Source organism: Cynocephalus volans, chromosome 1 (genome assembly GCF_027409185.1).
Source record: "Cynocephalus volans isolate mCynVol1 chromosome 1, mCynVol1.pri, whole genome shotgun sequence".
In the NCBI taxonomy this organism is placed as follows: domain Eukaryota; kingdom Metazoa; phylum Chordata; class Mammalia; order Dermoptera; family Cynocephalidae; genus Cynocephalus; species Cynocephalus volans.
The window spans coordinates 239,735,979-239,749,899 of record NC_084460.1 but is presented as its reverse complement, the minus strand read 5'-3'; the positions used below and the strand labels follow the sequence as shown (position 1 = coordinate 239,749,899).

Below are 13,921 nucleotides of genomic sequence, written 5' to 3'. Positions count from 1 at the left end.
AGAGTTTCGTTTGTTATTAATTTCTATTTTTAATCCATTGTGGTCTGAGAAGATACATGGGATAATTGCAATTTTTTTGAATTTATTGAGACTTGATTTGTGACCTAATATGTGATCTATCCTGGAGAATGATCCATGTGCTGATGAGAAGAATGAATATTCTGAGGTTGTTGAGTGGAATGTTCTGTAGATATCCTCCAATTCCAATTGGTCTAGAGTCTTGTTTAGATCTTGTGTTTCTCTACTGATTCTTTGCCTAGATGATCTGTCTAATATTGACAGTGGGGTGTTCAGGTCCCCTGCTATTATGGTATTAGTGTCTATTTCCTTCTTTAGGTCTAATAGAGTTTGTTTTATAAATCTGGCTGCTCCAACATTGGGTGCATACATATTTATGATTGTTATGTCTTCTTGATGGATCAGTCCTTTTATCATTATGTAGTGTCAAGGAGCATGCTTTAAACACAAGCAGTAAAATACACATGAGGCTGGGGTTGTGGGGAAGAATTGACCATCTGTAAGTGCCTAGTGGGTAGCGACTCTATGTTGTCTTTGCGTTCTTTACAAGCAGGACCATGTCTGGCATGTAGTTAATGCCCAGTAAATGTTCGAGTGAATCAATATGTGGCCTAATATAGTCATAACGGCAAGACTTAGTTTTAATGACATTATTTTGTTTCAAGCTAGAGCTACTACTTCTTAGGTAGGGCTGGAAATCAGAGAATTACTTCCTGTTCACGTAAAGGGACAATTCGTTGCCCGCCTTATCAAAGACAAGTGGAGATTTTTCCGTATGCATTTGTATCGCACGTCATTGCACCAAGGACTTGGGTGATTAGGAAAGTGGGGCAAGTCTGCTAATAAACCACGAAGAAAAATATATTAAGTGTATTCGTCCCATGCCAATTTAGGGGCATATTTCTCAAGTTATGTTTACTTAGGTTACCCCAGAGTGAGTGGTTCCCAATCTTTTTTGTCAATATTTGCCATTAGTTGTCATTAATTCATTATTGTTATTAATAGGACATGCTCTCTGATTCTTCGAAATTTTGATCAGTATAGGCACCAAGTACTCCTTTAAGCCTCAGGGAAAACGACTTTGACTGGTCTGTGCCCAAAGCCACACCCCCTGTAAGAGGCCTCAGGAAACCTAGGGCTTCCTGGAGGCGACTCAGCTGTGGCAACCGCGCGGCGCGTCGGAATCCCACGGCTAGCACTCCAGTCCTCCCCTTGAGAGGTGCATCCCTTCCTCCGCCGATCGGAAGGGCCCGGGAGCAGCCCCCTTTCTGGCCGGGGTGCAGGGCCCTCCACACGCGCGGCGCGCCCGAGCTTATTTGCATAGAGACGCGCGCGGCGCCGGCGAGCGGGGCGGGCGCGGCCGGGGAGGCGGCGCGCGCGCGCCCTGACAGCTCGGCCCTGCTCGCTCGCTCGCTCGTCCCCGGCTTCCGAGCACAGCATGGCGGTCAAGGTGACTCCAACTCTCTGCTGCTGCTTTTATTGCATAAGAGACATTCCAAGGGTCCTGCCTGCAGCACCCCAGCTCTTCCCATTTCTTTCTTTGCCTGGTTCTTAGATAGCGCGTCCTGGGGCTCCAGCTCGAGGGTGGGGGAGCTGTGCGGGGCTTGAACCGTAGGGAGAGGATGCCCGGCTGGGGGAGGGGAAGGAGGAGAGATTGTGAGTTAAAGGGGCCTGTGAGGGCCACGGGGCGGCGAAGGAAGAGTAGTGTCTTGCCCTAGGTGCATGGGGTTGTGAGTCCGGAGTTGGAAATCATCGGAAAGGGAGTGGGAGGAAGTGACAAGTAAAGCTGGGGATACTTAAGGCATCAGTGTATTGCGGTGGGGGAGGGGTGGGTATTGAGTAATTTGGAGCCTCAATACGGCCGACAGCAATGGTTGGCATTTGCGTTGCAGGTTGCAGGATATCGAAAGTGTTTGTATTTGTGGCAGCTCTCATATTTTAGGTTGGATGGGGGCGCGGAGATAATTATATGCTAGGATTGCTTCCCATCGGGAAGAATAGCTGCTAGGCCATGCGATTAATTTGAGTATTTTAGCTTTCCTGTTGCTCCGCTCTTGTTGGCCTCTTGATTTGAAGGTAGGTGGTTGCTATTAGGTTGCTAGTAGTCGTGGAGTAAAGTACTTAATTACTTTCCTTTTTCAGTCCGGAGGAAGCACTGTCCGGTAGATTTGTTGTGTGTTAGGGTATTCGCACCTGTTTTTCCCCCCTCTGGTTACCTGTCTCTAATTTGACAGATGATATCAGCAATTAGGGCTTCTGGTTTGTTTGCATCGATTGTTAGCGATTTGAATTCTAATCTGAAGAGATTGTGTGATCTCTAGTGAAACAGTAACTGTCTTCTTTTTGTTTTTTTTTTCTTACAGGTGCACACCACCAAGCGGGGTGATCCTCATGAGTTAAGAAACATATTTCTTCAGGTACATTGCCTTATGTAGTGTGTGTTTCATTGAAAAACAAAAAAGGTGTCTTTAGTGCTTTTCAGGCCTTATCTTTGAGGAATATTCTGTTTTTATGTATCTTACAAACATAGCAGGACAATATAGAATTCTCTTATTAAGTTTTGATTAAAGTTTTCCTTTATATTAAGGGTTGATAAAAGGTTTTCCTCAATTTATTGTTTTTCTTTACATGACTTAAGGTATGTAAAAGAAGACTACAAAGAAGAATTTCCAGCTTCCCTTAAACACCAAGATAAAATTTCAAAATACTTTGGCATTGTGGTATAATTGATAGGTGTGGTGACTAAAATTCTTCTTTCCTTGAAAGTTGCATGTTTATAAAATTTTCCTACTTATGAGCAATCCTCTGTGTAATTTGTTATAGATATAAGAATTTATAACTATTCCTAATTTGTGTGTGTCTTTTTCCACTTTGCTTATTTATATCTATAGATGTTTGGGGGTTTTGTTAAAAAACATTACACTCTAAGATTCTTGCAAGGATCTACCTTAATTTCTGCTGTGCTTTTAGGATCAGTGACTTTGCTGTAGACTTAAAAAAAAAAAAAAGTTGGCTTAGTCTTTTGTTTTGCTTTCTTTTCTTAAATTTCAAAAGTTCCCTATGCAGGAAGTTGTACTTAAGAAGTCGATGTATAGAGAGACAACCTAAGGTGTTTCACTAAATATTGTGTTTTTCTCTGAAATCTTCTTTTGAGATCTCTCCATACTGGATCTGGGTTCTTGCGCAGACACTGACCTTGGGCAGGTCCCTGCTGGGTATTATTTTCCTCTGTAAAATGAAAGGTCATCTCGAAGTTTCCTTCCAATTCCAAAAGTCTATGATTCTATATTAGGAGCAGATTCTAACACGTGCTAACAAGTCTGGAATAGATGACATTTTTATTTGAGATGTGCTTTGCTTAAGCTATTGTTGAGGAGGAGGCTGCATAGATGACCATACATATGTGTAGTTCATGAAAATTAGTGAAAACAGGAATCTTAAATTTTATTAAATCTGATAAGGGAAGTGTCTTTTCCAGAACAAAAGTAGTTGTAATAGAAATGATGCATTTATGTCTTGAAAGCTTTATTCCTCACAAGTATGCTTGAGAATAGTCAAAAATATGTCAGTATTAACCACATCATATGATTACATTCAGTTTTGTGAGGAGTTAACTTTATTTCTAGATTAAGTAGGCATAGAAGGAATCATTTTGAAATGCTTCATGATGTAATGAAAAGAGCACTGACCTAGGTATCAGGAACACTGGGTTCAATTCCCAGCCCTGCATCTATCTGGCTGTTGTACCCTTAGGCTAATTATCTAACCTTCCCGGGTTTCATCTTCTCATGTGGGACTCAATGTGACATAAGGGAATGGGAATTGAGGTCTTTCCACCTTTAAAAATGCTATGGAAAAAAAAATCTGTGATTCTGTATGAATTTCTTTTTTGGGGGGGATGGGGGTTGGGGGCAGTTTAGGAGTACAAGGAGCCAGGCCAGGACTGTGCATAGCTCTTTGACAACTTTTAAATCTTAGCTTTTCATTTAATGTTTTTAACATTATCATAATCTTTTTACAGATTATTTTAATGATGCCCTTATTTTATTTTTATATTGAAAATTTTTGGAATTTGTAACTACATTTAGCACTAAGTATAAAGCATCAACTTAAGTATTATTGATAGATGAGAGAGAAAGAACATAGATACCTTCAGGAAGGCATGAAATAGCTAGAAAGATACAATATAGCTAATTGGCTTAACTTGAGGATAGTTACCAAGTAACATTAGATTTTTATTCCTGACTTGAATACTTCAAACTACAGTTACTTGAAGCTATGATGTACGATTTAGAAACAGTTTTATTATGGATGTATATGGTTTATTAACATTTTAGATACAGTATAAGAAAAAAGTACATGCTAACTACATATTTCTTTAGCACTTAACATATTTACCCAACAAATATTTACTAAGGACTATTTGCTATGTGCCATGCACTTACATTTGGTTTGGTAGTAGACACCAAGTTGAATAATTGAAGGGGCAAAATTGAGCCAAGACTTGAATGATGTGAACATATGATTGGACTAGCTCCTCTCTGAGGCCTATTTCATCTCTAATGATCTGTGATTGAGGGAGTCAAGAATAGTGATGGCAAATGCATAGCCCGCAGTAGAGCAATCAGATTGGCTTGCCTAGAGCAGAGTGACCATAGAATTATAATGACAGTGGCTAACATTTATTGATCATTTAGAGCATGCTGGACATTGGCCTAGTGCTTTAAGGACATTGTGTTAATTTTCATAACAACCTTAGGTAGATTTAGTATACCTGTTTTATAGATGAGGTTAAATGACTTGGTTAATGTCACTTAGTTCACAAGTGGTAGAGACCATGTTCAAGTCAAACTCCAGAACCCATACTCTTAACCTTTCTACTGTGTTGCTTGTAGGATCTTAAAACAGTGGATGATTTTTGAAAGACGAGTATGTCAAGAGCTAATGGCAGCTATGTTGTTAAGTTAAAGAAAAAGAAATCTGGTTACTTAGGTGATAAGATAAAAAAAGTATGTTTATACGCTATCTAGAAGAGTTGGCCAAGGAGTTTGGATTTGAAACAGTTGGGAGGCACTGTGGGCTTCTGAGTAGGCAAACTGAAGTGGTGAATTATTTGTGTATGTTGGGTACAGTATGGAGAGATTGGAAGTAGGTAAGGAGATCAGCTAGTAGGCTACTTGTTGGAGATAATGATCTGGAGTGACTGATGGCTGGGGAAATGTACAGGAAGGACAATGTCAGGGAATTTTTAAGGGAAGAATTTATTGGTATTAAATGTGAGAGTAAAGGAAAGATTAGTGAACCTGGCATTTCTAGGATAAATGTTAACTAATAAGGTATCTATTTGGGGAATTTTGTGTTTGTATGTGTGGAGGGAGTTAAGTTTGGTTGCTAAACAAATGTGTTCCACTAAGTTAAAGTCAGGTTTGGACAGATACAAATTTGTGTAAGTGGTAGATGAATCCTTGTGGTTAGGGGGATTAAATATAAAATATATAGGACAGAGGATCAGGGACCGATTTATAAGTGATATCTACAATTGGAGTGGGAAGGAGGAGGAGGAAAGGAGAACTCTGGAGAATGGTCCCAGGGGAGTTTCAAGTAGGAATTTCGCATAAAGGGTATATAGTAAAGGTTAAAATATTGATTATTCTGTTATTAGTATGATTTGGTTTTGGTAGGATTTGGGGGATCATTTGAGTTAAGCATCATTTGAACTATTTAAAGACTACAGAAAGAAAATTTAATTTTAAATTTTAGAGTACAGTTGAAAGCTCTGTAAAATTTAGAACTGTGTCATTAACGGTCTAAATTTACAAATAGACAGTGTGGCTTACAAATCATATGTTTTATAAAATAACAAAATAGTCCTATTTTAGAGTACTGCTGTATCTGTGATTAGTGAAATTGTGCGTGCAAATTCAAGAGAAGGGCTTTGTAAGAGTAAAGCATTATTATTTTGAGTATAGGGAAGTGGGTTCATTGTTTTCTGTGTTCTTTATTGCTTCTCAGATTTTGATGAGCTATATTTTCTATTAGTTAAAAAAAAAAAAATCACTGATACTCACTAGGATTCTGCTTTTTCCTGCCCTTTCCACCCCACCACAATCATGAAATTGGAGCACAGCAAATGAATTCTTATGTGTTAGACTGTGCTGTAATTTTAAAACCAAATGTCAAGCTAAGATTTTACCATTACTACCCTTACAACTGTCATTTCTTGATTTATCTCTTTCTTCTTTTACCTCTCTCACCCACACACTATCATTGACCCAATTTTGCTACATCAGAAGTCCACAGTAGCAAAGGAGACAATAGAAGCAGTGAAGAGGAGGTGAGGTGGGGACAGCAGGAATGTCACAGGCTGTTTGTTAGAAGCTGACAAATTTCAAAATGAAGAACTAACCTTGTCTGTGTTTTGTGGCAAAATAGGTTTATCAACACTTTTAAGTTAATGATTTTTTAAGATCCGTTGAAATCTTCATTCTTCTTTGATAGACTTTTTGTTGTTCATTTGTCAGTGTATTGTATGGTAAAAGCAATACATGTTGATACTGTACAACTTTACATGCCCAACCCAAAACTTACCGAAATATAGAACTCAAATATTATTTTGGTCCTTTTTTTTTTCATTACCACCAATGTAACAATGAAGATCATATCCCATATAAAATTATGAAAATGCATTTTTTTGTCTTGTTTATTTTAGATTAGAGAATAAGTGGAAGAAGATGCTGCTAATATAAACAAAGAATGATTCTTCCGTGGGGTTTTTATGATTACTTATTAACTTTTAATTGAAAGAAATGTCCTTTTATTCAATAAATATTTGTTTATATACTGTCTATTTTCTTATTTTTGACAGTAGGCTTAGTTAAGGAGGGAATTAAGCAGGGCTTTTAGCAAGAGACCGTTCCTCTTTGTTGGAATATACATTAGGACTGTGTTTTCAGAAATATGGGATGTGTAGCACAATATTACAGTTACAGTAAGAATGTCAAGCATTTAAAGGGTGATAACATCTGAGAGTTAATGTGGAGGAAAAGGGTGCTGTCATAGAATATTTGTGGAAACACTCTTTGGAAAGCAATATGGCAATGGTTATAAATAAAAAGAAAATATCATGCAAACATACCTACTTTGGGGATATTTATCCAGTAGAACTAAAAATATATATTTACAAGGTTGTTCATTGTAGCACTCAATTTCTCCTCAAAAAAAAGGAAACAAAATAAGTACCATCAAAGCGGGGTGGTAGAAAAATTATGGAATTATCATACCATGGAAAATTACACAGATACTAAAAAGAATGAGTTAGGCTTATCCCAGCTGATTTAGAGGGATTTCCACTGTACTATTAAGTAAGAAAAGAAAGATGCAAATAAGTGTATATAGTATGATTCTGGTTTGTAAAACGAAGTCACTTCATATACGTTGTGTTAATTTTGCACATATATGTTTGTGTATGATTTAATGAGCATTGAAAAATGTATGAAAGGATAGATACTAGATTGTTAATTTGGTTGGGGAAAGAATAAAGAGGAAATAAAAACAAAGTTTCAATGTGTATGTATTAAACTTTGCGCAAGTGAATAATTTAAACAGTAAGAACTTAGCAACTCAGAACCTGAAGCTGAAAGAGGACTTCCCAGCATAAATTGGATTGAATAAACCCAATATGGGACACAGAGAAGAGGATCTGTAGTTTTATTAGGCATGCTAATTAAGGGTTTTCACAAGTTCCTCAGAATATAGGAATTGAAGGTGGTAACCTTTATCTTTAGTGAGTATTTACCATAAACTCTATAGAGTTCTCATTAAAAAAAAAAAAAAAAGTATTAGGCATTAAGGGCAGATTAGCACCATAGTGCTACATAGTGCTACAAGGAATTTGTCCTTGTATCAATCCAAAGGATTAAAAAATAATTGAAAGGATAAGAAAATTAGTGTTATTAAAAGGCATGTTCTACTATCAATTAATACATTTTTAATTACCTAGTATGTGCCAGGCTAAGCACTGTGCTAGGTTTTACCTTCATAAAGATAAGACAGATTCAGTGAGGTAGGGGTAAGAGAGAAGAGTTCAATGAAGGTAGGACCTTACCCTTCTAGGGGTGAGACAGATAAAGCACACAAATTTTAAAAAAAAAGATAACCACAGATTGTGACGAGTCCAATAAAGAAAAAAATGATAAAAAGGGCCATTATTTCTTAAGAAGATGGTGAGCGAAGGCTCCTGAGAAGGTAATATTAGAGTTGAGAACTAAAAGATGAGTAAAAGTGAGGTGGTAGAGAGAATTCCAAACACAGGGCTCACGTGTGCAAAGGCTTAGACATAGGAAACGGTTTGGTATGTTCACCAAACAGAAAGGAAGTCAGTGTATCCGAAGCATCAGTGAGTGAGGGGGTGAATGGCCAGTAACAATTGAGGTGGAAGGAGCCATATCAAGCAGGGCCTTGTGTGGAGCGGTGGAGAAGAGGTTGGATTTCTTTCTAAGAGTAGCATGGAAACCACTGAAAGTCTTTCACTTTGGAAGTTGAATGATTGAATTTATAGTTTAAGTAGATCACATTTATATGTTAACTGTTTCTTTTACATTTCTGTTTTCTCATGGATGACTGCTTTTAGTAGGCTGTGATTATTCCAGTTTAATTTCCTCCTGTCTGTAGGGTTCTTAGAACATTCTTAGAACATCTTGAGCTGAATGAATCTCCTTTTCATCTAGGAAGCAGCGCAGTGTAGCTCGAGACTACATGGGCTTTGTAGTCTAACTTGGATTTGAATACTCATTTGACCCTTTTTTGCTGTGTGACCTCATATGTTTACATTACTTTTGGAGCCTGTTTCCTCATTTGTCTCAGAAGAGATAACCACACTCTAGCACATAGGCATATCACAAAGACTAAATGAAGTAATGTGTAAACTGTGTCTGACACATGGAGAACCAAGTAAAGTTTAGTTGCTTGTCCTCTTCCTTCTTTTCTAAACTGAGATGATTTTTTTCCCCCTGAATAGGATCTGAATCCCTTGTCTTTCCCAGATAACTGTGCTGGACCTAATAAAGCAACTAAGATGTTAATATATGTTTACGATTATGTACCTGTAATCAGTTAATTACTCATATTCTTGAGATGCATTGAAGATCTTCACAAATCCCCATATTCAGAATATTAATATAAGAGATCATTTCTCTCAAGTCTGTAAGATTTTGAGAAGAGGAATAGCCATAGTCTAAAGCTAGGAGACTTGAGAGACCATGGAAGATATTTGCAGGTTTTTTCCTGAACTTTCAATTGCTTAGTCTAGACCAAAAAGGGAATAATAGTCCAGCTATTACTGAATTAGACTCTGCAGTCCCAAAGTCATAGAAGTGAACAATGCACCCAACAGTAAAGTAAGCAACACTATTAAAAGAGGAGATAGACTTATACATAAGGTGGGTAGGTACAGGAAAGCTAGGCTCCCAAGGGGAGCTGTTCAGGATCCTTTATAGGGAAAGGAGTTAAGGGGTGCAGGCCAGTGTCATCATTCTGTGCCTCTGGAGGTAGTCCTTTCTTTTCTTCCTGGTTGCTTCATGGGCACATGCTCAGTTAGGGCTTTGGTCCTTGCACCTGCTTAGTAGGTCCAAGATGGTGGTGATGGTCATTATCATCATCCCAGGAGGATTATTGTAACGGTTGCCTTGAAGCTTTGTGCACATGTGGGAACTCCTAAGGGGGTCTTAAGGTTAATCTGTAGCTTAATTTTTACAATTATGGGGAACAAGCCTTAGGGATGGATTTTGCATTTCTTATCTCAGTTTATTTTATCAGGGCGAGCCATGGGTAATCATGTGCCTTGGGTGTCTCATGACTGAGGAATGGAAAAGTAACAAAGTTTCCTATGCAGGGATAATGCAGTCAGTTTGGTTCACAGGCCTATCCCCCTCTTCTGTCTCACAATTACAGGCTCTGAAATACTGAGACATGGACCTGAAAGACAGACTTGTAATTCATTATGTGTGTAACTTCTTTTTTTAAATCATATCCCTATTCTGTCCAGCTCTCTCTTACTTAGCAATGTGGAAATTTTGGAAAGCATCTTGCACTGAAACCATTGCTATGGTCAGCATTGGGCTTCTAGAACTGGAAGAAACACATTTGGAAGATGTGTTAGTCAAAACTATTCCAGTCTTAAGTGACAGAAATTCAGTTATCCTGGGCCCAGAATGTATTAGTTCTAGCTGTGACTGGATTGGGAGCTTAACTGATATCACCAAGGGTCCTGTACTTCTGATCTCTTAGTTTTAGCTTTCTTTATGCTGGCTTCATTCTCAGAAAAGTTTTGCCATGTGGAGTAGCCCCGAATTAAAATCCTACCAGTTCAGCACTTTCAGCAGAAAGAAAGCTCCCTTTTCCCAATTTCTGGGTTAAGTCTAGGAATTATTACCCGATCCTTCCCAAACTGTATACCAGAGGGATGCAGTTCTCTCATTGGCCAGATCTGGGTCACATGCTCACCTCTGGAACTGTTGAGTAGAATTAGCCCCACTTGAATCACCTGTGCAAATTGAGAGTTTGGGAGGGGTGTACCTGGAAGGAAAATTAGCATGCAATTGCCAGAAAAAGGGGGGAAGGAAAGCTGGGCGGGTTAAAAATAAGAAATGTATATGTGCATCATATAAGGGATTAGAAAACCTGTGAGCTTAGAGATGGCCCGAGGAGGCTGGGAGACTCTTGTGTCTCCAGAGGGTTTTGCCAGGTCAGCACTGCTGCATTTGATAGATCCCTTTCAAGCACTGCTTTCATACTATCTGCAAAAATACCTTAAGTGAAAAGACAAACCAAATAACAAACCAAAATTAGGACCTCTGGGCCAGCCTGTGGCTCACTCGGGAGAGTGTGGTGCTAATAACACCAAGGCCATGGGTTCAGATCCCATACAGGGATGGCCAGTTAGCTCACTGGGTGAGCATGGTGCTGACAACACCAAGTCAAGGATTAAGATCCCCTTACTGGTCATCTTTTAAAAAACAAAAAACAAACAAACAAACGAAATTAGGACCTCTGAAGAAGAAATGTAGCCTCACCTTACTCTTTCTTCAGATACCTCTACTATTCTTTCTAGTTTTTTTCTTGTAGTGGTCTTCCTGTCCTTAGTTTCCTTCTTATTCACTCCCTACTGCCTCCATCCCATGGCTCATTATTTTGAGCAATCCTGTTCAACACAGATTGCTATCGATTGTCCTACTAAACCAAGTGCTGTGCTAGGTGCTAAAAGTATGACAGTGGGAGACAGAGGAATAAAAATAATAAAAGTATGACAGTGAATGACATCTCTGTCCTTAAAAGACTTACAGCCTTAAATTATACATTCATACGTGAATACATTTTTTAACAAAATTAGAACATTCTGTATAAGGCTGAAGGCTTGAAGTCCTTTCTGAACTCCACCCCAAATCCTGATACTTGCCTGCCACCTAAGGTGATCTTTTCCCATGTATTTACTTAGAAAATATAGGGTTTTGTGGTTTTTCAAAGCATAAGTAATAATAGCTAATACTTATTGAGTCACTGTTATGAGCACTATTTTAAGTGTTTTATACAAATCATCATATTTAATCCTCAGAACAATGCTATTTGGTTGGTACTATAGTATTTGTATTTTCATTTTATAGATGAGGAAACTAAGCCCCAGAAAGGTTGAGTAACTTGCTCAAGGTTATACAACAAATGTAGGACCTTTGCTTTATGTACTTAATGCAACTTGCTTTTGTTTACTTAATATGTTTGGATATACTGGTATGTTAGTATGTTAATACATACAGAATCATCTCGTTTTTCTGTAGCCTTTTAAAAAAACTTATTATGGAAAATTTTAAACATATGCAAATCTAGAGAAAATAGTATAATGAATCACCTGTCGCTCAGCTTCACCAGTTATCATGGCTAATCTTGCTTCATTTATATTGCACTGGCTTATTTTGAAGTAGTTTCCAGACATCATATTGATGCATCCGTAAATACTTCAGTATGTATCTCTAAAATATAAGGACTCTAAAAAAACAACCACACCATAATACCATTATCACACCTAATAAAATTCCTGAATATTATCAGTTTCTGTTGTGTTGAAATTTCTGTTTCATATTTTTTTTAAAGTAGATTTATTAAAAACAGGATCCAAGCCAGGTTCATACGTTGCATTCAGTTGATCTGTCTCTTAGATCTTTTACTACTTTCTGCACTGTATCAGAATAAGGGTCTTTCTTTCTATATAGGAAAAATCTTGGTATTTAATCAAAGTTTACCAACATTAAGGCATTCTGTTCTTCTAGGAGGTGTACCTCGATTGTTAGAGACATGATTATGCCCCGTCTTATAAATATATATGCTCCTCGTATGTTCCTATGGTTACTTAGACCAAGAGACTGTAGTATTTATTTAAAGAACAGTGCAAATTAATTATTCAACTTAATCTGCCCTGGGAAGCATTCTAATTCCAGTTATTGGGTTCTCTGGGGTCATTATTTTATTTCCAAGGTTTTTGGCCATTTTGAGGGAAAAATTGTTTTGGTAGACCTAGTTTATTATGATAGCTTCATTTGATTTCAGTGATTAATAGGGGTCTTGTACCTCCCTGCTGTGTTAGGAACTGCATTGTTAAGTAGCTGAGAGTGAAAATACATGTATTAAGGCAAAAAGAAAAATAAGTGCATAGTATTTCTGAGTTAGAAAGGCAGGATTATGAAGAATTTTCTTTGCAAAGTCAAATACAAGGTTTGTTTCCAGTATATATGAGATATGCAACTGAAAGTGCTAATTAAAATTGGATTTATAAAACTGCTTTTTCCTAATGCACATGTAGTCGATTTTAGTAGTATCAGAAAAACTTTACTAATTAAAATCCCTATTTTAAAAAAAAATTAATGTGGCTTAAAATTGTTAAAATGTCAGTGTGGCTATATGTGTTTAAAATCATTTTTTTCTCATTAAAATATTATTTATGATAGAACACTCTTTCATTCTAGTCAACATACTAAAGCCAACATAGTAAAATAAGGTGGATTCTGTATCATGCTGTTGTAACAGTGTTTGTGTGTCAGATCTGCTGTGGTCTTCGCTCCTTATGCAGAGCGCTTGTGTAGAGAAAGGGCATACATTCCTGGCTAAACTTGGCTTCTGTTGGAAGTAAGAGCAGTAATAGCAAAGGACAGCAAGAGGGTTAGTTTCATACGGCTCAGCTCTTGCCTTGGTACCTATCATCCTCCTCCACTGATCACATAATTCATTTTTCTGTATGGGAAATGCTTTATGTGATATCTGTAGTTAACAAACTTTGTGACATTGTCATTTGAGTTAACTGAAATTGAATGGATGTTAAGATCTAAAAACGTCAGTTCATCTCAGTTGGAGCAAAGTCATGAGGGAACAGTTTGTTTTGACTCATATTACAGCCACATGTTGGATAAGCAGAGATGAAGCTGTCTAGACCAGTTAGGACTGATGTGGAAGCCAACCCTGAGGAAACCTTGATTTGGATAGAGATGAAGAGTTTTAACAATTACTCCTTCATGTTTGGGCAAAAGCAGACAAATTCAATAAGCAAGGAGGGAAACTATGGACCCTATGCTTTTCTGTTTCTAAGCATTTTAGGATAACTATTTCGATATGCATGTGTTTTACAATTTCCATGGAAAGATTGATGTGTTCAAGATCTCATTTTTTTCCCACAGCAGGACAGCTATTTATCTGTATCTCTTTGTTAGAGAAGAGGCTCAGAGAAGCTGCATATTTTATCCAAAAACTCTCAATGAGTTAATGGCACAGGCATTTAGAATCCAAGTTTTCTGACCCCAGTTTCATTGTCCATCATGCCATCACCTCTGAGCTACCTGATGGCAGGAACTGTGTCTTACTGATC

The 13,921-nt window shown here is 37.7% G+C and overlaps 1 protein-coding gene across 1 annotated transcript in view; it reads left to right on the top strand.

The window, feature by feature from the left end:
* Positions 1–1,386: 1,386 nt before the first annotated feature.
* Positions 1,387–13,921, top strand: part of SLC25A12 (solute carrier family 25 member 12) — an 87,556-nt gene continuing 75,021 nt past the window's right edge. Inside the window, exons 1-2 of the mRNA XM_063094867.1 lie at positions 1,387–1,468; positions 2,382–2,435. Coding sequence (XP_062950937.1) covers positions 1,457–1,468; positions 2,382–2,435 — 66 coding nt within the window. The 5' untranslated portion in view covers positions 1,387–1,456. The remainder of the gene's footprint in view (positions 1,469–2,381; positions 2,436–13,921) is intronic.